The sequence below is a fragment of the Pocillopora damicornis genome, chromosome 8 (assembly GCF_964200805.1).
Source record: "Pocillopora damicornis chromosome 8, jaPocDami1.2, whole genome shotgun sequence".
NCBI classification, from domain to species: domain Eukaryota; kingdom Metazoa; phylum Cnidaria; class Anthozoa; order Scleractinia; family Pocilloporidae; genus Pocillopora; species Pocillopora damicornis.
The window spans coordinates 12,256,302-12,278,138 of record NC_142677.1 but is presented as its reverse complement, the minus strand read 5'-3'; the positions used below and the strand labels follow the sequence as shown (position 1 = coordinate 12,278,138).

At 37.2% G+C, this 21,837-nt stretch overlaps 1 protein-coding gene and 1 long non-coding RNA gene across 3 annotated transcripts; one reads left to right on the top strand and one right to left on the bottom strand.

The window, feature by feature from the left end:
• Positions 1-2,060: 2,060 nt before the first annotated feature.
• On the bottom strand, positions 2,061-18,791 carry LOC149041399 (ephrin type-A receptor 4-like). The gene is made up of 18 exons (XM_089180860.1): positions 18,674-18,791; positions 17,680-17,783; positions 16,341-16,965; positions 13,866-13,913; positions 12,988-13,365; positions 12,640-12,842; positions 12,362-12,425; positions 11,435-11,531; positions 10,884-10,945; positions 9,986-10,150; positions 9,666-9,776; positions 9,397-9,584; positions 6,128-6,247; positions 5,879-5,949; positions 5,390-5,430; positions 4,852-4,948; positions 3,869-3,968; positions 2,061-3,579 (listed from the first exon to the last, which is right to left on the bottom strand). The coding sequence occupies exons 1-18, from the start codon at positions 18,789-18,791 to the stop codon at positions 3,508-3,510; spliced, it is 2,664 nt and encodes an 887-aa protein (XP_089036986.1). The 3' UTR covers positions 2,061-3,507.
• Positions 6,962-9,000, top strand: LOC149041400 (uncharacterized). Of its 2 annotated transcripts, none has more exons than XR_016179439.1 (2): positions 6,962-7,287; positions 8,709-9,000. It is a non-coding gene; the product is annotated as an uncharacterized LOC149041400 (long non-coding RNA). The 2 variants fall into 2 exon arrangements; XR_016179438.1 differs by having other exon boundaries at positions 6,966-7,287; positions 7,865-9,000.
• Positions 18,792-21,837: the final 3,046 nt, after the last annotated feature.

Genomic DNA, 21,837 nt, shown 5'->3' with positions numbered 1-21,837 from the left:
TCATCTTTCTAATGTCATAGGAAATGTAAAGAGAACAGTGTGGAGAATATGCAACTAAACATTTAAGCTCACACTAATGGAACACGAGGCTGCTTTGTGGTCTACAACGGCTAAACAAGTACGTTATTGCCTTCGACACTAGATTTCTCACCTTCATTGATGCAAAATAATCCATACCATCAGCAATCATCCACGCGAAAGACAGGAGGTCCTTTTCTGTAAGAGCTGAACTTGGTTCCTTTTCTCCTGTGTTATAATTGTCCTCAATTCCTCTGCTCTTACGCAGGTATCCCAGCAAATCCCCGTATGGTAAATACTCCAAAACGATAAACACAGGATCTGCATTTATGAAAGTAAACTGATTGCTTTAAGTTGAGAGGGATGAGAAAAATGGAAGTGGTAGTGTTAGTGGCAGCGGCGACAGTGATGATGGTGGTGGTGGTAGTTATTAGGGGATTCCCAAGCTATGAGGGCAAACTGGTTTTAGGACTATAAACGAGTAACATTATTGAATATGAAATGCTGACTACATTGAAATTCTTCCAAAGTTTGATTGTCCTAATCTTCTTTCAAACTGCACGATGATCAATCAATCATGATGGCGAAAGAAGGAGAGTAAGAAGCATCGACCTTTGAAAGATTACCGACCAGAAAATTTGCATCGGAATGCAAATTATAGAGTCGACAAAAACAAGTACAAGAAAGAGAAGTCAAAGTTAAAAGACGGAGAAGACCGAAGATGGAAAGGGAGAAGAAAGGGGGACAGAAAGAAGTTCTATGGCTAAAATAACTTTAGGAAAGATCAACAAACCAAAAAAAGAAACGAACAACGAAACGAAATATGATAAGAAAACATGAACAAAGCACCTTTCTCTATACAACGACCAATAAGACTAACGACGTGAGGATGATTCCTCAGAGATTTTATAACTTCCAACTCCATAATGATGCTTTCTAGGTCCTCTTTTTCGGCATTGTCTATGACACATCGAAAACATGCTAAAAATTGCTTATACATCAGGTGTGTTTGAGCGCGTGGAGCACGATCTAAACAAGTCGTGTTCGTTTAACTATAAATTGCTGACTCCTAGGGCAGGTAATGCTAAAAGAATTTGATGGATACAAAATGACAATTGCTGGATTAACATATTAATAGTGTAAATCAATTTAATCTTTATTGATTGCTGTTCAATCAACTAGACAGCGGTTTTGCTAATCCACTACAATACCAATATACCAGATTTAAGATTTTTTTGGAAACGGGAAGCAAGGTAAGAATCTTTTTTTAAGAATAAGTAACGAGTTCGTTTTTAAACCTGAGTTTCAATGTGTTGCGTAAAATGTATCCAGAATTGCAAGTGTTCCTTGACTAACTGATATCAGGGAAGGCCACTTGTAGGAGACAACCGTAGAAGAAAACTTTCGAGAGTACCCAATCCGCAGATTTCCGATTTAGTCTTCTCGTTGTCAAGTTTTTCAGCTAGAAATGGGTGACAAAAATATGGAAAGGATTATGAAACGCTATCTTTCAGGGATTTTACGGCCACTTGTATCTGAGAAGGCCCGTAAATAGCCTTGGATACTTGGCCAAAGGAAAGTAATTGAAATAGTCAATTACAAAACCACTCTGTCATGGAGTATTTCAATTCTAAGTTATAAAACGCATATCAAAGTACAGGTGAAATACCCACAAATTCTTAAATTTCTTGCAGAAAGGCTCAGACTCTCTAACAAGCCGCTTTCTGGTACCAGTTTTTTGCAAAATAAGAGACAGGGAATTTCGAACTATCGCCAGCAAATCAAAGGACATTTAAGCAATGTTTCCAAATAGCGTGCTGGTTATGACACTTACAGCAAACTCACAGGCAAACGACTCCATGGGTTTGATTCCGCGTGACCTCCATTATTTGGTACGGTTGTAGACTTGTCGTAGTTTGCAACCGTTGACTATGCTTTGATCCAAGTGATTAAGAGAAATTCCCATTAATGCTTCAATTTGAAACCTTTTTTTGACTAGAATCCGTTTCACTGAGAGTGAAATAAAAAGATATAATGCAGCATTTTGAGGGGTATCATAACTTAACCTTTAATTCTTTAAAAGACGTCATAATTTCTCATAGTACGGTTTAACTTACAAGCTGGTGAGAAGAATCAATAAGTAACTGAGAGAGTTTCGAGCATTGTTGAATGGCATTTTAGATACCCTCGGTTTCGCTCATTCTATCATTATCAACCCTTCACTGTAACTACGGACTCAGATGCCTATTAGACTCAACACCTTTTAAATGTATTATGATCTTTACTATAAAAAACATCACACAGTGTAACTAATAACTTATTGCTCTCGGTTTTATTGTGCCCACGAATTAAGTACTAACCACCATTCTTGTTCGTTGAGCGATCCCTTAATGCGATGTTACTGGAAAATCACTGAGTCACTGGAAGTTGTTCATAAATGCGTCGCACAAAAATTCCCAGAAAGGTGTGCCTCGAAAAAGTGTCTCCTTCCTCGTTTTAGATGTAACTTTCAAGTAATGTCTGGCCTTTAACTATTCTTATTTTTATGGGTTAATTTACGGATGCTTTTGGGCAGAATAGTTCGTTTAGCTCGGGATCATGGTATCATGAGCGTGGTATCACGATGAACTTGTGCATTTCATTGGTGAGAGTTAGCTATGACCATTATTTCAGCCCAAAATGACATTGAAGTTGAAGAACTACAAACAGGTTTCATCAATAGTTAAGACATGTTTGCGAGAGTTTGGCAATGTGTCTTTGTTAGCACCAAATGTTTGTCGCGAAATCTTTCGTGTCAGCCGATAAGCTAGTTTGAGTTTATTGATTTATTCACTATAAGCTATAATTCCAACTAATATCCTAAAAATTAGAATGCAATTGATTTTTAAAGGTGTTATTGAATGTTAAAAATTTCAAATTTTGTTTTTTAAGCTTGCTGTCGAAATAACCGTTCACCAAAACCTCGGTCCAAAAAAATGAAAGTTTGATACAAGATGTCTTTCGCTGTCCTTAAAGGCATCCTTAATAATAATACTTTCATACAGAGACCGACTGTATGATTCATGCCCGTATTGCAACTTTAATGCTGCTGTAGTATATTTGTCAGAGAATAAACATAGTTAAAACGTGCTAATTAGGCTGCAAGCTAAAATCTACTTATATATTTTCAACAATTCCTTGAGTAAAAGCTTTCTTCGAATATTTGTCGAAAATTAAGAACTTCTAACCAATTTCAATATTAAACTTAACTTTAAGTCCAATTTTTTTGCTAAACGGTTTTCTCCGTAAAATAACACGCAATGTACTTCCTGATACAAACGCTATTAACAAATATTTCCAAAACGAACCCTTTTGCATCGTTAATATGAAGGAGTTTCTTCAATTTTACCTCTGCTTGCATAATTAAGGGTTAAGGTCATCAATAAGGGATATGTCGTTGATTGAACCTCTACCCTCCAATATTAAATGAAATAAATTGAACAACTTTCATCATTCCTTGTCCATCATCATATCAAAGTTAACATAGTTCTTGCCTTCGTAGATTTCCAAGTTCACATAAGTCTGGAGAAGAGATAAGATAAAGACAACACCTGTCAAAGAATATCTTGTTAAATTATATTGAGGGGAAGTTTTGTGAGTGAATCCTTCTGAGCTAGGAATCGTTCCTGGACTTTTGTATGGTACCCTTCCCCTCCCCCTTCAAGCATAATAAAACACAGTATCGAAAGGAGGGAGGGATAAAATCTGTCAAGGAGGGGGAGGGGGAAGTCAATGAATGATATAACCAGGGGTTTTGATGTAAAATGACAGACCAAAAATATAACCACGGGGGAAATAATTGCAAACAAACCTTATGATCATCCAGCAGTCGTTTCATCGCAGAGCAAAGCCACTGGAATGTTGGTCTCTTTGAGGGCTCTTCTTCCCAACACTCCTTCATAATCGAATACCTGAAATAGGAATGACTAATTTTTATGAAGTAACTCATATTTCTTGACATTGATGCTATAATATGTTTACTAGTTTAAAGAGAACGAGTAAAAAATGAAGAGGATAATTTACTTTCAACACCCAATATTAGCACTCTGAGTTCATGTTTCCGAGTATGCCTAAATAACATCATCTTTCGCCAAACTACCTCGCTTAAAATTTACCATCTTCATTTATCATCGCACAAAAGAATCACATGTCGATTCCTAATGCAAAGCATCATGTAGAAATGTTTCACCATGGGCCTAGTTCAGTAAACCACCTAGTCTACCTCGAGGCTCCTGTCAGTAACTCAGTGGAGTTCTCTTTTCCGAGTATGCCTGTGCCATTTAATGAATAACGTCATTACTCACATAATTTACTCCGTTCATCCGAAACAATTAACATCACTATCTGAATAGCAAGAAGTGCATCTCACATGACTTTTTAAGTCAGAATTCTTATTATATCTCCCAGTTAGAACGTACGCTATGCTTGGTTGAAAGTCATGGACCTCGATTTTTCCGCTTGGATTTATGGCTGCATTAGAGCCTTAAATCCGAGGGAAAATTTAATTTAGTCCGTAAAATGCAGTACAGACCATGAAATCGGTTAGTCAAAGGTATTTCAGTATTCAATTTTAGATAAGTAAAACTGAGAAGTCGTAAAAATAACAAATATTAAGTTTAAATTTATGGAAAACAGTACTTCAAAATATAAATTCTACTCGTACTCACTTTTCGGCAGATATAAATGCTTTACCTTTGGCGATAGGCCGCAAGAAAAGTTTAATTTTTAACGTAAATTTCCTGCTTTATCTTTCTATTCGCACGGTAAGATAGTGCAGTCCGCAGGTGTACTTACAGTTCTTGTGAGATATGTGCTGGCCTTGGCATACGGTACCCTGTCTGCAACAAATTAGCAATTTTTCGGGATGTTTTTCCAGGATAAGGTGACTCACCTGAAACGATATGTGTAACAAAAAAGGTGACAGTGCTTCAACACCTGTCCCTCAAAGGGAAGATTCTTTTGAGAAATTGTGAGGGAATTTGTATAAAACCTGGGTAATCCGATTTGCCCGGTTGGAAATCCATTAGAATAGCCTCTCCACGAGAAAAGGGTTGGGGGGGGGGGGGGGGGGGGAAGAGGGGGGAAGAGGTTGGGTTGAGGTAGGGAGCAGAAAATTTAGCAAGTTTGCCGCTTCATTCTGGTTTTACATGCAAATACCTGTACAATTTCATCCAACCCATTATCACTAAACCTCAAAATCCTGCAAGGGATCTTTAAAGTCAGTGAATCTACAATAGTTTTGTTCAGCCTTAACTGCCGTATGAAAGACATGTTATAGTCAAAGCGTTGTGTCCCGTGGCCAGAGGGAAGTTATTCACATTACTCTACATACCAATGGTAAACACCTCCCACATCACAATGCCGTAAGACCATCTGTAGAATATAGAAATATCCACATAATATTAATCCGTAATTTATTTTTTGGACTTTATGATCAATCTCCATATAATACCCTTCATCACGCACTATAAAATTTGAAATTAATGAGTGCTGATTGGCCGAAGAAAAGAGCTTGTTCTGATAATTATAGGTTTTTCATACATCGGGTTCCCTGGAAATGCATTGGCTATACTACCGCGTCAAACTCTGTGAAACTATTTACGAAAAGTGTTAACAACACGTATCAGTCTCATTCAATGCGGTTGTGTCGTCAAGAAATTAAGGAAAACTGAAATGTTGGGTGAAGATGAAAGAACATAAGACACTTCTGCTCTTCCACTGATTCTCGTAAAACTTTGTCAAATCACCATGGAGGTTAACAAAACTGATAAAAACTTCAGGCTTAACGGGTTAGAGAAAAAAGAAGGTACAAAAAACTTACACATCGCTCATAGTAGTTGATGTTCCATAGAATAGAGATTCTGGAGGCATCCACTTAATGGGAAGACGAGCCTTGAAATTGGGGAACGGCAAAAATATATGAAAAGAACAGTGCTATGAGAACTGAAACAATATACAATTGAATATTATCTTTCGAAGAACTTACAGTAGAGGATCAACAAAATAAAGAGGGAGGATAGTGAAAGCTATTTATAAAATTATTTGATTAGAAAGTTTATTTAGAGCTCACCTGAGTTTTTCTCGTGTAGATGTCTTCTTCCAAACCACGTGCTAAACCAAAGTCTGATATCTTACACACTTTGTTGTCACCCACTAACACATTTCGAGCTGCTAAATCTCGATGAACAATCTGAAACACAACATGCAAGATTTGTGCAGAGACGTCTTGAGAGAAACATAAGCTCTTTTAATTTTGTTCTCAATTTTCATTTTCAACCCTTTTTTCAACTCTCTTTTTCGTACAGATATTCATTTGCTACTAAAAATAAATCTCTATAGTGGCCTACCATTCAGCGATCACCCCCTTCTTGCGGTCAACTATCAAATTCCGGCAATTCAAACGGAACAATTCATGGTTGCTAGTAGAGATGTAATTTCTATTCTAGCGTTCAACAAGAAAGCTCACGAGTGAGCGCGGCTAACTTTCAATTTACAAAGTTCTCAAGTACTGAATTTTTATCGATCTTTTCAGGTACACGGCCAAAATCGGCTAAGTGGCAAATCTCCCTGTTGTAGATTTTCGTTTTCAGCCGTGAGAAATGCCTTTAGCAAAGCCACTGATTATGTAACTTTCGGTTTTTTTTTTTTCGTATTTTGGTTGTCTTCCCCCCATTAGCCATGAGAATTTTTCAGTGTTTTAGCAGCCATGATCCGAGGCGAAAAATTTCGACAAACTGCCTTCGATTAAGAATGACGAAGGTATTCACGGAGTGGCACGAAGAGGCGAGTGACGTGTCAGTAGCTGATTGGTGATATCAAACACACGTGAATTTATCGTATTTTTCACTTGTGTTGATGAGGCTCTTCTCAGGATTGGAAATCCTTGTATAGCACTACTGCAAAATTGCACGATGACGTAAACCTCTTCGGAAATGCTCGTATTACGTCCGATCGCTCTAAAATTCCGACTGTGGCGAGTAAACATTCTAAGCCAATCACATAGCAAATTTTAGCTCCGAACTATCAAAATTGACCTTCGGAGCCCTTTCCGGAAATCATTTTCGTACGACTTCAATCTGCGATAATGGCGTCTGGTGCGAAGCGCCAGAGATACAGCGTAGCTGAGGCTTTAGACATCATTTTTGACGATGGAAGTGAGCATGGTGGTGTGTCTAGTGGTGAGGAATCTGAAATAGACAGAAAACTGGAAAATCCTAGCGAAGAATCGAGGTAAGTAATCTATAAACATTCTTGCGATATTTAAATGCGTGACGCACGTGATGTTGAAACAGCGTAAAATTAAATTTACTTTTACTTTTCTCGCTCGAATCCTTGTTTTTTAGAGATAGACCTGTAGATGTATATTTGTGAATGTAAAGCAATATATATTGTGATCAAACATGACTTTGGAGCGACAGAGTAAATAATCTTCAATGGAATTTGACAACGCAACGACCTAAATTATCAGCCGATGACAGATCGATCGCATGACGCATGCGCGTCCGAACTAAATCAAAACAAATCCTTTATTTCAAAACGATAGTTGTATATAGATCGACCTGTATATTATCTTGTATGTTTTGTATGTTTTTTAGATGTGGTTCTACTTGTTACACGCTAAAAATTCTCAAAAAAAACAAATTATGCTCGAGAATGAGTGGAATGATATAAAATGACAGTTTCCGGTTTCACTTCTGAATTGTTTACTCTTGAAAATACTGGTGGTGCATTGCAAGTGAAAGGCTTTTGATATATGTTGCGCTTTATGTATTTTGAGGTTGATTATCTCATTTGTCCCTGTTTCAAGGCAAAATTTCAGAAGTCAAACAAAGAAATATAGTTCCAATGGTTGCACTGTAGACTTCAAGAGGGATTAGTAAATTTGGGCTTGGGGTGATGATAAGATAAGGTCAGACTAATTAGTCCGTATGTCAATCTTCAAACAAAGAACAATAGTTCCAATAGTTGCACTGTAGACTTCAAGAGGGATTAGTAAATTTGGGCATTTCACTTCTGAATTGTTTACTCTTGAAAATACTGGTGTTGCATTGCACGTGAAAGGCTTTTGATATATGTTGCACTTTATGTATTTTGAGGTTGATTATCTCATTTTTCCCTGTTTCAAGGCAAAATTTCAGAAGTCAAACAAAGAAATATAGTTCCAATGATTGCACTGTAGACTTCAAGAGGGATTAGTAAATTTGGGCTTGGGGTCATGATGAGGTCAGACTAATTAGTCAGTGTGTCAATCAGTGTTGACAAGATATGTGTAACACGTCTCAGATTTGTTATCTTTCAACCAATTTTTTATGGAGATGTTGCCCATATAACAAGGAACCTCTTAAGTTAATTTTTGCCTTATTACTTTGTATTATTTGGGTATCACTTAATTCACAGTTCAAATTTAGATGATATTTTATGCTAATTAATGTTAGTTTGAAAGCATTCAATGAGTTGTTTCCTTTTTCTTGGAGAGGAAACATGCATTTCAGGAAAGCTTATTTACTGCTGTTTCAAGTGAGGTGTAGCTTACTTCCCTTGTGTAAATACTTGGTGAGGAATAAATTTTTCAATAATCTGGGTCAGTTTTTATGGTTTTGGGGTACAGTTTGGAAAAAAATTCTAATTAATTCCATATTTGTTCTTTTCAGCCAGAGTCTCTGGATGTCTTGCCCATAAGATAAGGAATATTTTATCTTCGAAATGTTTCCTTTTTTACTCCAATCCATTCAGGCTCAGGCTGTTTCAAAGTCAAAAGTTGTACAATAATTTATGCAAATTGTATGCCATTTTCTTAGCATGATTTAAAATCTATGGATTTTTGGAGGCTAAATATATTTTTTCTGAAAAGCTAATTTTGTCCTCTTTCAAATGAGATATAGCACTAATCACTAGTGTAAATACTGTTGACAAAAAAAAATAAAAGAAAAAAGGTTGCCATCATTTGTCGTTTTTTGAAGTTTACACTAAAGAGTTAATCAACATTCATGCAACGTACAATAAACAATTCACGTCAGGTCGTCTTACAACCATGTATTATTCCCCATTTATCACTGCCGGCGCCGATTTGTTATTGAAATAAAATGTAAATTGTGCGATCAAAGTTTTCCCAGTTTGGCCACATACTCTTAATTAAACTTCGCTAACTTCTTTAACACAGAGACTCCGTTAAGGGTGATTATTTTGCATCGTATTAAAAGGCACGATGAAAAATGCAAAATGTATTGCGATCATACAGTACTTTTAATATCCACCCTTTTGCAGTACATATGAGTTTCTAGGAATAAATAGGTTTCTTGTGATGTCCTCGTTTTTAGTGGTGAAAAATGTCAAGTTTACCTTCATTGATGCTAAATAATTCATGCCATCAGCGATCATCCACGCAAAAGACAAGAGGTCCTTCTCTCTCAGTGATGAACTTGGTCCCTTTTCTCCTGTGTTATAGGTATCCTCAATTCCTCTGCTTTTACGCAGGTATCCCAACAAATCACCATACGCTAAATACTCCAAAACTATTAGGGAGGGATCTGGAATCAAATAAAAGCCCAAGGTTATTCTCGATCAGTCAATTAATCATTCACGTGCATCAGCCAATCATCAAGATGTACCTTTTTCAATACAGCAACCAATTAGTTTTACCACATGGGTATGAGGCTGCAAGGAGCTCATAAGGACCAACTCTGTATTAAAATCTTGCACGTCTTTCGGCAGGGCATTATCTAAAACGTAATGTTAAGATACAAACTAAATGATCAGGTTTACAGAAGAAAGCTGACGAGAACCTTCACCATATCTATAACGGACTCGGACAAGAGTACATACATAGCTATATTTGAGAGCAAGATTGGATTAAATGAAACTGATGAATTCCGATCTATTTAGGACATTTGAAACATTTTTCAGCTAGTAAAAATGGTGATTAACGTACCTTTTAATGATTTAACAGCAACTTCAGTTCTCAAAGGTCCGTAAATTGCCTTACAAACTTGACCAAAGTTACCACTTCCAAGTACTTGAACTGTGGTTAACTTTCGACGGTCAAGTTTAAAACCATCCACATTTTGATACTCATGAAGAGAACTGATTGGAATTTCTAAGGAAAAATTCCCAATGGTAAGGATGATTGTGCAATCTAAGAGCCTTTTTAGCAGAGAAATCTGACACACTTACATTGCACTGTTTCTACAAAACTAATTACAGGCATGCAGAAAGCGAAAACAAACTAAGGCTCTCCGCAGCTGCTTTCTGCTTTTGTCTCTTTTCTACACAAGGCAAATAAAGCGACTATAAAGAGTCTTCCCTGATTATAATTATTATTAATTTCTTGTACTATGTTTATCCCCTCAAGGGGGAAGTTTGTGCGCCTGTGGATAGAGACAAGTTTACGGGGCGTTTATATGAAATTCGACATATGCTAACCCTCGTTCGGCCAGGTTACATATTCGACAACAAAATGGCTGACGACAGGGAAAGAATAGCTGTGAACATCCTCGCCTTAGCGTGCGCACGCATTTCCACCCCCCCCCCCCTTCCCCTTTCCCTTCGAGTTGTCTCGCCTTCCCAAGACGAGTTCGCAACCTCATGTAAACGGTCAGCTGAATTTTGTAAAGAAATAAGGGTAACTCGGGGGGAGGGTTGGCTCGGGTACCCGAGACCATATAAATGGGGCCTTACTGATTGAATCTTTTTCAGTTTTGTGAAATCGAATATTATGACAATGCACTATGTTTGCATGCTTGGTTTACTTTGTTTATTATCGGGGCATATATTTTGGTTTTGATTTTTTGGTTTTTTCTATGATATAGTGTGATATAGACTAGACTTACCATCATATACCCTAATGTTGGATTCAGCCGCCCTCTTCTCAGCAATTCGGCTTCGGCACCATCTATTGGCGCAAATACGAAATTATTAAACTCTTCTTTCGTTTTAATGTAGAAATATAATAAGGTAGAAAAGCATGAAGCCAAACCAGATCGACTGACAGTTATAATTTCGTTTTCAGTTTTACACATTTTCGTCAAAATGTTTGTATCCCTTTAAGCGTCTTTGTGGTGATTCAGTTTAACTTTCTGTTGCCTCAAACGATGATTATGACCTCAAGAAGAAGATAACTTACTCGACTAGTTTGAAAAACTTTTCGCTTAGAAAAAAATTGAGCTACATATGTCATCTGAATGTTTCAGGAATTCCTCAAATTTGACAGTAACCTTTTATCCACTAAATAAAACACAAATTTAATATTTACTTGTGACTTGGTGACTTTCTTGTGTTTTGGTAAGTTCTTGTACAGCTCTAAGACGTTTTAATTTGTTGAGAGTATTCCGAAAGCTGAAATTTCCTTTGTTCTTCTTTGCTAGATATCTTCCAAACTAACCTTTTCCAAACGATATAACAGACGAAACACGCAACGCCAAGTACTAGTAAGGCAGCCAATGCGTAGACGACCCCTAGATAGTTCTCAACCTTGAAATCTTAACAGTAAATGTAAGCAACAACAAAATTAGAATTTGTTTAACTTTTTTTAAGATAAAATGTCAAAAATTTACGTGAATTGATGGCACCAAGACTGTCAATAGAAATTGCGGTTTTTTCTAACCGGTAAGAGTGTATTTATGACTTAAAATGCCAAAAGTTGAATTGAAAGGGCAGTGAATAATGTTTTATTCAACTCTAATCGTTTTTCCTTACTTTTTTTAAGATTGCAAGAACCCAAAGAAATTATCTTTTCTTAATAGAGGAACTTAGCTGAACACTCATTACTCGTTCCTAGTTAGCTAATTTCTTATTTTATTTCTTCATAGTACCTTTCCGAAAAAACTCCTTCCTTCAGATTCCTATCATTATTTCCGTCTAAAATTTCCGGCTTGATGCAGGCACATCAGGGTTATGCCTTACGAATAAAACGGGGATTCCTTGAAATTTGCCTTTTACAATACTGATTGATCTTCAACGTACTTAGCTATCCACCTTCATTTTCGGTCTAATATATAATCTCATATCTTTGTTGCTTTTCTACTCGAGTTCTATCATTTCAAAATTCCCCTTTATTTAACCTAAAAAAAAGGTCGTAATGCAGCTCTTCTAACTTGAGGTTCATGATAGTCTTCTTTTCGGATTCTTGGTATCATGGGAGCCCAAGGGCTGAGGGACAAAAAATCTGAAAACGCCTCGACTATTATCATTTTGGGCTGAAATGATAGGAATAACAAGAAGGAAAATGCTCAAACTGAAATAGTTAAGAGAGTCCCAATATGTCAATCTTACAAGCAAAGTGACTTCGCAACGAAGTACACACACTAACTGTTTCTCACTGTAAAATTCTTCACCCCTGCAGGTCCTCTTCCGATCTGGTTTATGGCAAATACCTTAGAGAAGAGAAATCAGAGTATTCATCACAGAAGGTTGTTCCTCAAGAGCACAAAAATAGCGTCTTCCTATGGAGCCAAAGTTAGACGTTCTTGCCAAAACATTTATTCTAAAATATTTTATGCTTTGTTCTTTAGTTGCTTTAAGCAAACTTTTTTCTAAAAGAGATTATAAAATGATTATTAACTCAGATAAGTGATGAAATGTTTCTACCTGCAATTTATAAGTTTTTCCCGCCTTTAAATCAAACCTTGTTTCCATCTTCTTGGTGGCAAGAGTTTTGGTTTCTGAGTTATCATCTTCTCTTATATATGTCACGTGGTACTCTTTAATGATTCCTTTCTTTTCCTTTAGTGTCCAAGATACAATAACAGCCATTTCCGGTTGTCCGACAAACACTTCCGGTTTACCTGGAACTAGTTTTTTAACAGAGATGAATCATAAACTTCTAATCATGAAATGAACTGTGATGTAACCCTAAGTCTCTACACCGAAACAATAGATAAGTAGAGGGGAATTTATGTGATATTCTACTTAGTTAAGGAGCCGATCATGACTTACCTGATGCGTCAGTTCTCACTGTTATTTCCGAGAGACTTGCCTCAATTCTATGTTTCCTTTTCGCTACTTCGCTCACTCGGTTCTTAGCGTAGATTTTCATGGTGTAGTTTACATATGAAGTAAGGTTTCCAACAATAACGTGAGTGATGTTGAAGCCATCCTTTCTTGGTATGAAAAAGACGTCACTCCCGCAAGCTTTAACAACGCACTTATTTTCGTCTTCATCCTCACACGGCTTACGGCAGTCGACGTCGTAAAACAAGTGGGTCTGATCACCGGTTATTGCAGGAGGCTGCCATTTTAACTCCAACGCGCTTCGGTTAACGAAGATAACTTGGACATTTTTCGGGGCTGACGGTATAACTGAATTAGGATATGTTGTGAGAGGAATACAAGAATATTTATTCAGGAATCATACTGTACGAATTATATTTAACTGTCTATTTTCTTTATTATTTTTAAGGAAAATCGACCATGTAAACTAAGTGACCACCCGATTAAATAGGCCATCGCGCATGTTTGCTTCACTTATATATTTCAAATTTCTTATGTTAGTCTGCAATATAGAGCAAGATTTAAGGAAACATTCTAACGCAATTGGTGTTATTGGTTTGCTATACGGCTACAACAGAAAATTGCGTCATATACAATTGAAATGACAAATGTGTAAGATGCAATTTATGGATAAATGTCTCACGAAAATATCAAAGTTAATCGAAAGCGAACCAAAATTTCGAGATATCTATGGTAAAGTGATGCATTATTAACTGAAAATAAATATGAAGGGTTGGATACAGCTTGGGACCACAAATATTTAACCAATTACGCATAATCGAACAGATGCCATTCAAACGACAAAGCTATATTCGCATCCGTACCTGTGCAATTAACGCCATTCTCGTCGTTGTATTTACCTTCTGGGCAATCTGAAGAAGGAAATGAAATGGATATTTTGATATAGTCGATTTAAAAAAAATTTTTGCTTTCAGCGGAAGACAAATGTGTTGAGCCAAACTATGGAGTTGAGCGTTTTCTTTACGCAGTAATCAGTGATGGAGGGAAGCCCTACGACCATCTGTCGTAGCCTCCATGCATGATACAAGCTATCCCTATCACTAACAAGTAACTTTCCAAACGACCAAATGTAAAGAGTCTATTCATTTTAACCGGGATTTCACGTACTCAAGTGAAAATTGGTCCCTTCAAATTTGAATTCCATTTACTTTAAACTTTTGCTCGTAATTGACTGCAGAGTTATCAGTTGATTAGATTCGTTCTTTAGAGTAAAAGCTTCCACCATTTATTAAGCGCTGTTGCAATGACTTAGATATTAAGCTGGTTTTCTCTTCTTTCAAGATCGGCAACTTGTTTGGTGTGAAAGACCCTGTCCCTGACGGGCTCCGTTCACGTGTGGTTTATAAGTTTGTATGTGCTTGCTGTAATGCCTGTTCCGTCAGTGAAACGTGCTGGTATTTTTCCAGACTTGTTAGAGAGCACTTAGTCAGTGACAGGGCCTCTCACATTTTCAAGTATCTGCAAGATTCTGCCCATTGTTGCGCTTTGTGTTCAGCAGATAACCTCCATGCTTTAGATCACGCCTCTATCGGTTTTCAACTCAAGATAAAAGAGGCTATTCATATTCAAAGAATCAACAATTACTCTACGCCATGTAAATCTAAAACTATCCTATTAATTCTCACACTTTCATGCTTTACCTTTTTTCTTGTTGTCTTTATTTATCATAATTAGCATTGTTCTACTTACTATATAATTAAACTACCAACGCTTTGTACATTAATTAACTGAAGATGACAGAAGTTTCTGTCGAAACATGTATTACAGACTTTATTACAGACAAAGTTTTGTCGCTTTCTTTAAATTCTTGACTTGCTCGCTAATATTAAGACCCTTTATAACATAGCTTGTAAATTTGTCTAATCAAATTCAATTGCGTGAGCGTGCTTCATATTCCTATTGTGCACGCTTAGACGTCAGCAAACAAATCCCTCGAGGGAAAAAATTTTCTCCGCGATTTTTTACTTTGGGATTTTACTATTAAAAAACTGGTTAAGACTTCTGCGGCAATTTAAGCTAAACATGTAAACAAGATCGTTTACAGCGTAGCGAAATGTTTTTCCTGAAACAAAATTATTAACGCGCCGAAACGTAGCAGAGAGAATATTAACCCTTTTACAACATTTAAATCATCGAGTTGAAAATGTTCTAACACAGTTGGTTCATACGTCAGCTTGCGTTCATCGAGATATGAAGCACTCGAGCAACTCTTACGCATCTTTCGTGCTCTCCAAACTTCCCGCGTGCTTCATATCTCGATGAACGCACGCTGACGTATGAACCAATTGTTAATTGGTTCCACCATTCCATTATTTAAATTAAGAATAAATCGAGTTTTCTCACGATAATGCTTATGCTTATGTCGCAGCGAGAGCTGGTCTCAAGAAAAAGCACCTCAATTAGAAGACGAAGACCAAAAAGGAACAAGGAAGGCTAAGGGGGATGGCGAAGATTTTGAGTGACGAAACTGAAACATTTAGGCGAGCGGTCTTCAGGATACACATTCCAATTTTTTTAATTGTCGTAATCGTATAGAAAGGTGATTTTTTCTTCTTCTTACCAGACTTTGTCTATTTCATTACCGGGCTCATGTTTACCATATTTTTTCACTTTATTTCTCTACTTGACGCTTTCGACATTACTGACTCTAACACTGTGCAGGACGCGTTTCGCATAATCTATGAAACTAGTACTGAGCTTTTTAACTCTAGAGAGTCTCTGTCGCAGAGCGTCGGAACGCGAAATCCGACAGTCTGGGATTTGATTCCTCGTGGGGAATCCAAAGTTTCTCTTCCTCCTACGCTCGTAACGAGGCGCAAAAACGCTTATACTCTTTTTCACTCGCCGACGCCTTTTTCAACATCTTGTTAAACATAAGCTTTCAGCTACTGGAAAACACCTGCGTATTGCCCACAATCAGAGGAACAAAGATCTACAAGAACAATTTACCATCCTTAAGAAATGTCGTGGGAAATTTGAATGCTTATTTTAAGGAATGCTCTTTATCCAAGGAAAAAAACCTAAACTGAACGCTCAATCTGACTCAATTAAGGAAAAACTATTTAGTACTCAACTAACACTCTCTACATTCCACATTGCACAGTTTTTAACCACATGCAACGAGACTTTTACACGCTTTCTTAGTATCAAAAAGACTCATCGGAATCTGACTCTATTTCATTACTGAGCTAAAAATTAATTATCTTTTTGTCTGATCATGTTGCCAGCCTGAAGAATTATTCAGCACTACACTTCTATGTTACTGTAGTTATATATACCTTTGCATTCTCTTCCCGCATTTTCCATGTCTTCCTTGCATATACAATTTCCTTTAAGTGAACTGATGTTCCAGCCCCCATCACTTTGGCAGTTCACCCTTAAAATACCTTGTTCGTGGACGGCATTTTTAATACAACTACTTACAACTGGAACTGAGTTGTTTGCTGGAGCAATTGTACGTGGTAAGTTCACCAAACCACCAACATGGACTGTCTCTGGGCAGAAATAATATTTAACAACAACGGAGAAAAGGATACTACATGAACCCTGGTCATGAAAAGCCAATATGATGTACTTTTCTTTAACGTTTACACTAAACGTTTGAGACACTTTGCTGCCAAGAGCTGACGGAGCTGTTCTAGCAATCTTGTCATAAGAAGCATTGTTTATTAGGGGGTCGGGTTGCGTTGATTGCCCGGACTGATGTTCGTACAAATCAAGATACTCTTTACAATATTTCCCTCCTTTTTTCACAGAACAGTTATGAGTTAGGTACTCGATAGTAATGTAGACTGCTGTCACTCCACTTTGCACCTCAATAGGATCACTTCTAAGCCAGTTGTTTGGTTGTGGAAATGCATCCATAGAAATATCACAGGTTGAATAATATGTCTGCTTCCCCCACTATTAATCAGTTGAAATAATATATCAGGAGGTTATTAGGTTTTATCCATTTGAAAAGAAAGTAACCAAGGCACACTGGATTTCACTCATTGTAGCACTGTGTTTTTGGGGGTTTTAATGATGAACATCCATGTTTTAACTTCCAGCTTCAGTGAGTAACGTAAACATATGGCCAAACGAGAGGTAAAAATCATGCAAATGAAGACAATCTTTCATTCCTTCTTGACAATTTTCAGCTTGAGAAGATAATTTTTGATTAGAAAGGGGAAAAATAAAAAGAAAAGAATATGTTGTGATAGATCGTATAATTTTTTTAAATAAATACTGAAACGAAGTTTTGGTATTTATTTAAAGGATAGGAGAGCCTACGAGCCATATAAAATTAATCTTCACTTTAAAATAACAGATGTAAAAAAATATTCAAAGAGTATTGAAGAATATGAATTAAACCCAGACGAGACCCGATCAGAGATTTTCCCTGCGATCTAACCGGAGCATCCAATCTAAACCAAAAATAAACTGATTTGAATGATTGGTATTTGAGAAACACTCCTTTGTTTTCTGTCGCATTGAGAAATACAATCAAAACTGAAGAGAGCTCATTTCCCCAAACCTTGATAAGAAATTTTCAGTGAAAAGTAACAATTCTCTTTGTCATTTAATTTTTTATTCTAATCACCAAGCGAAAACAACAGTTGAAAGATGTAATCATACCCCGTTCGGCCCACCGGACTGCCCCGGCGTAAAGGTCGGATAAGTTGGCCTCGATGCTTCCCAGAACCAGATATTACTTGGTTTTGGCTGTTTCTCTAAAATCACTACAGAGAAATATGTTGAAAGGTTAATAATGAAGTTGTGCAAATGTGACAGCTTTCTGATCTGACAAAAATGAAGACTGTGTGAAGAAAGAAGGGCAACTCGCATAGTAACGTTAATCCATGTGGTAAATGCATTCCCTTTTCATTACTATTAACTGTCATGTAACTTCCTCGTGAGCAGGTGTGATACAAAGAGAGAACCACTTAAACAACAGGGCACTCTCGGTGTTTATATAGCCTCAGTTAAACACGACGGGGGCCAGGAGAAGTTATTAAAATCCGAGAAGTAGTCGAAAGCTTCCGGAAATTCTTCAAATTCTTTCCGGCATGCCCCGGATTGTAAGCTAAGGCAACTCTGACGCAGCAAACGTGCTAAATCACTTTTATACAATATTTCTCCAGGAAAAGGCGCAAATCTAAAACTTTACAATGATGCTAACGTACCTACATCTTAACCCTTCACGCATGCAGTATTTCGTGATCAGACATTTTATGACATTAAAAAATCGTTCCTTACAGGTAACGACGTTATCTGAAGTACATTAACGAATAATGATATAAGTTTACTGTTTGGAAAAACGGTTAATTTTCTTTTTCGGACAGTTGTTATTGACAGTAGCCCTTATTAAATAGGAAAGGACTTGAATAACGTGGCTCAAGAAAAAAAGTATCAAACTTTATTAAAGGTCGCGTGTGGTTAGCCGTTAGCCGTGAAACGGCCAAAAACTTCAGCCGATAGCCGTAAAAATGGATTAATTTTGACCATAAGTTGTGAAAAAAGATTCACGTAAAACTTTTTAACTTAACCATACCGGGAAAAATCAACCGCTGGTCATTAAATTTGCCAAATTCATCACCTCATTACAACCCTCTTTATTGATCCCACATACCTTCATCAGAGGACGAAATGGTCACAAAAAGTAGAAGATTTGAAACTGTGATCAAAAAGTGATCCATACAGCATATGATGAACGTTGACCTGTGGTTGAATGAAGAGGTCAAATACATTATCCTTATATGAAAAAAGGCAAAGTAACTACAAGGAAGCAGCTTGTTTCATGCCCCAACCCCCCCTCCCCCCTGTCCCCTTTCCAGGATAATGGAACTTATATTTGAAAATAATCCTTCTCAATGATGTTACCCCAAAAATTGAAAAAAAGAAATGATCACTGCAAGCACTGGGTGCATGTAAGCGATTTAGCTGAAAGGGTTGCATCGCTGTGTGCCGTTGTAGGATGCTTGATCCTTGATGTACATCTACTTATAAAGTCTTCCAAGTACCTACTGCATTACTGTGCATGGTTGATTGCTATACAGCGCATTTCAGATTGATCGAAATTATACAAAAGATGTTCGAAAAGTGATGATAAATGGAAAAACGTTCGTCAGACAAATGCAAATTTCCTGTATCAGCTTGCTTACTGTTAGCGTCGTGTTAGCATCATGGAAGTTCCCCACTAACATACGTACATGCTTGTCAAAACAGGTGCCCATAACAAAACTCGACTGTCGCCTTTACGTTGCCCGGTTAGGTGTCATAAAACTGAGGCGGGAACTGTGGGTAACGAACGAATCAGGTCATCGTCGAAGTAAATAAGTCGATCAGTCGTGAGTGATGATATTATGTTCTCTGACTGTCTCTTAGTCAAAATGAGTTTCGATTTCTCTAAAAACGTCTCGGTTGATATCAGTTTAAAATCTGGCTTGTTTGCATATCCACTGCATTAGAATATCATATACTGTATATTAAAGTTAGTTTAGGACAAATCTTGACACGGCAGTCAGAGATATGCCCTACAATGTCCTGCCTGCACTGTCAGTTTGACCTAGCAATTTGGACTTGTCAGTTTGTCACACACAAACATTCACGTTGCTTTCTCTTAAGTCACTCATTAATATGCTTCTGTCTAAGCTTTTTTCCAATTTTTTTCTCCGCTGTATGCAAGAGCAACCGGAGCCATTTTCTAACACTCGTATAGTATGCATAGTTTCGTGTTCAAAAACAAAATAAAAAAAGACCGAATTATGGCAAATATAGCCAAACTGGCATAACTGTTGAAATTAATACTAATCATGACGGTTTCAGAACGACTGCGCTCATGCTGAGGTCCATCGCAGCTGGCTTATTATAGCGATCTCCGGTCATCGCTGTGAAGCAAGCCTCAGAAATTACATCGGCCGCCCTTCGAGTAAACAACTGAGAGCTTACTCTGACACCCTTCCAGTGCGTCGAGTGGAAGGCCACATCAGTCTCAGCAGCCAAGTTTCACGGCGCTGTCACCGCGAGCAATCTATATGTTCCTGTGAATTCGACCGTAGTTCATTTATGAAATACCGCCTTGAGCAGTTTGTTTTCTAATTACCATGCGAAAAAAAACCGCGTGTGTTTATGAGCTTCAACTCCTCCAAATTTCAAGGAGAATTTTCCTTTCAGATTCTATATTAGAGACTTGAAAAACTTCAGGCAAAAGTGTTAAATTCAATCTGCCACGCCGAAGCATTTCAGTTTTGTAAACTATTGCAAATTGCGAACTTTGACGTTTTGTGAGCTTTGATAGTTTGACATTTTTGACAGCTGTAGTCTTGTTCAATCAATTAGATTATTTGAAACATTTTATCAAAGATTCTCATTGGCCCATTGTAAGGTGTTTTACAAGAGTATAGAGCATGCTGACTACACTGTTGTTCACTTTGAAAATAAACTTTGTTTTGAAAATTGGGGAATTGAACGGATTCTTTATTATAAAACAAATAGAGACATCGAGTGTTTCTCTCCACTTTTTGAGTACTCTACTTGCTTCCTAAGTGCTCTACAACAGAACTGAGCACAGCCAAGGCTTTGAATTGGTGTTTGTGGATTTCTGTTGTTTCTTGTTCCCGTTAGGTGTGCTCGTGAACGGAATCCGTAAAGCAAACCAATCTACACATATGCTATCTCACCAGTTCCGCCAATCCGGACACTTAACATGACAGTCCGAATACAGGCAAGACTTTCTAAGAGTCCTTTATTTTATTGAATGGCTGTCAGGTCTTTGTGAAACTTCTAAAGTGCTCTTGTAAAAGTGAATTTGTGATTACCCTTCGATATGCATGCTTGGCTTCACAGAGGACACAGAGTAAAAGTCTTGCTCAAGGTTGTAACCTCAAAAGGTTACCTAGGTGACTGAGCGGACAATTCGAACGCACACTGTAATCTTTATTAATTTTAGATGATAACACTAAGACATTAATTTGCTTGATGAGAGTAGTGGCTGAGGTTGCGTGTGGTTCGAACTAAAAGAAAATACAACAGAAACAAAACTAAGAAAAATGAGTTGCGAAATGTAACATTAACCTAACTGAAAATGAGGAGATTGCCCGGAAAACTGAAAACGAGAACTACACCAATAATACATGTACATAGAAAAAGTAAACAACTTAAATGTAAAAGAAATAAAGACTTACTTTGGTCTAGCTCCTAGCGGTGGCAAATAGCTTGTAACGATTATCTAGCAGCGACGATTCAATATTAGCAGTGATGATTTAGTGGCGATGATTGAAATAGAATCTTTACACGTGTACTTAAATGGGAATTGATCGGGAATAACAAACTTATTGTGTAATAACCAACCACTAACGAAAGACTTATTGATAAAAATGAATCAGAACAAAAACGACAATAAAGTGTATATTAACTACGTTTCGAAACTAACAAATTAGATGTGATGTGATACAAATCTGTTGCTGATCAACGAATTAATAACTAGATTTGTTAGTAGCATTCCTTAGTTGAGTCTGAGAGAAAATACTACTGTTTCGTATAACCCTAAATTCTCAAGCCACGTCGGTTTTCTTTAAATCGTCACCATTCGTTTTTTAATGATTGTTACCCGAACTTGCATATGACCACTGAACCGTGTTACATAATATAAACATAATATTGAAGCCCGTAATATTTTTCTAACTGTTGACGTTTAGGTATCATATTAACGGCCAGGCGCTACTTTTGTCAATAACCGTTGTTTCCATGGGATTCCACACTTCCTCATTCAGTTTGCAAGCAATTAAGTTCATA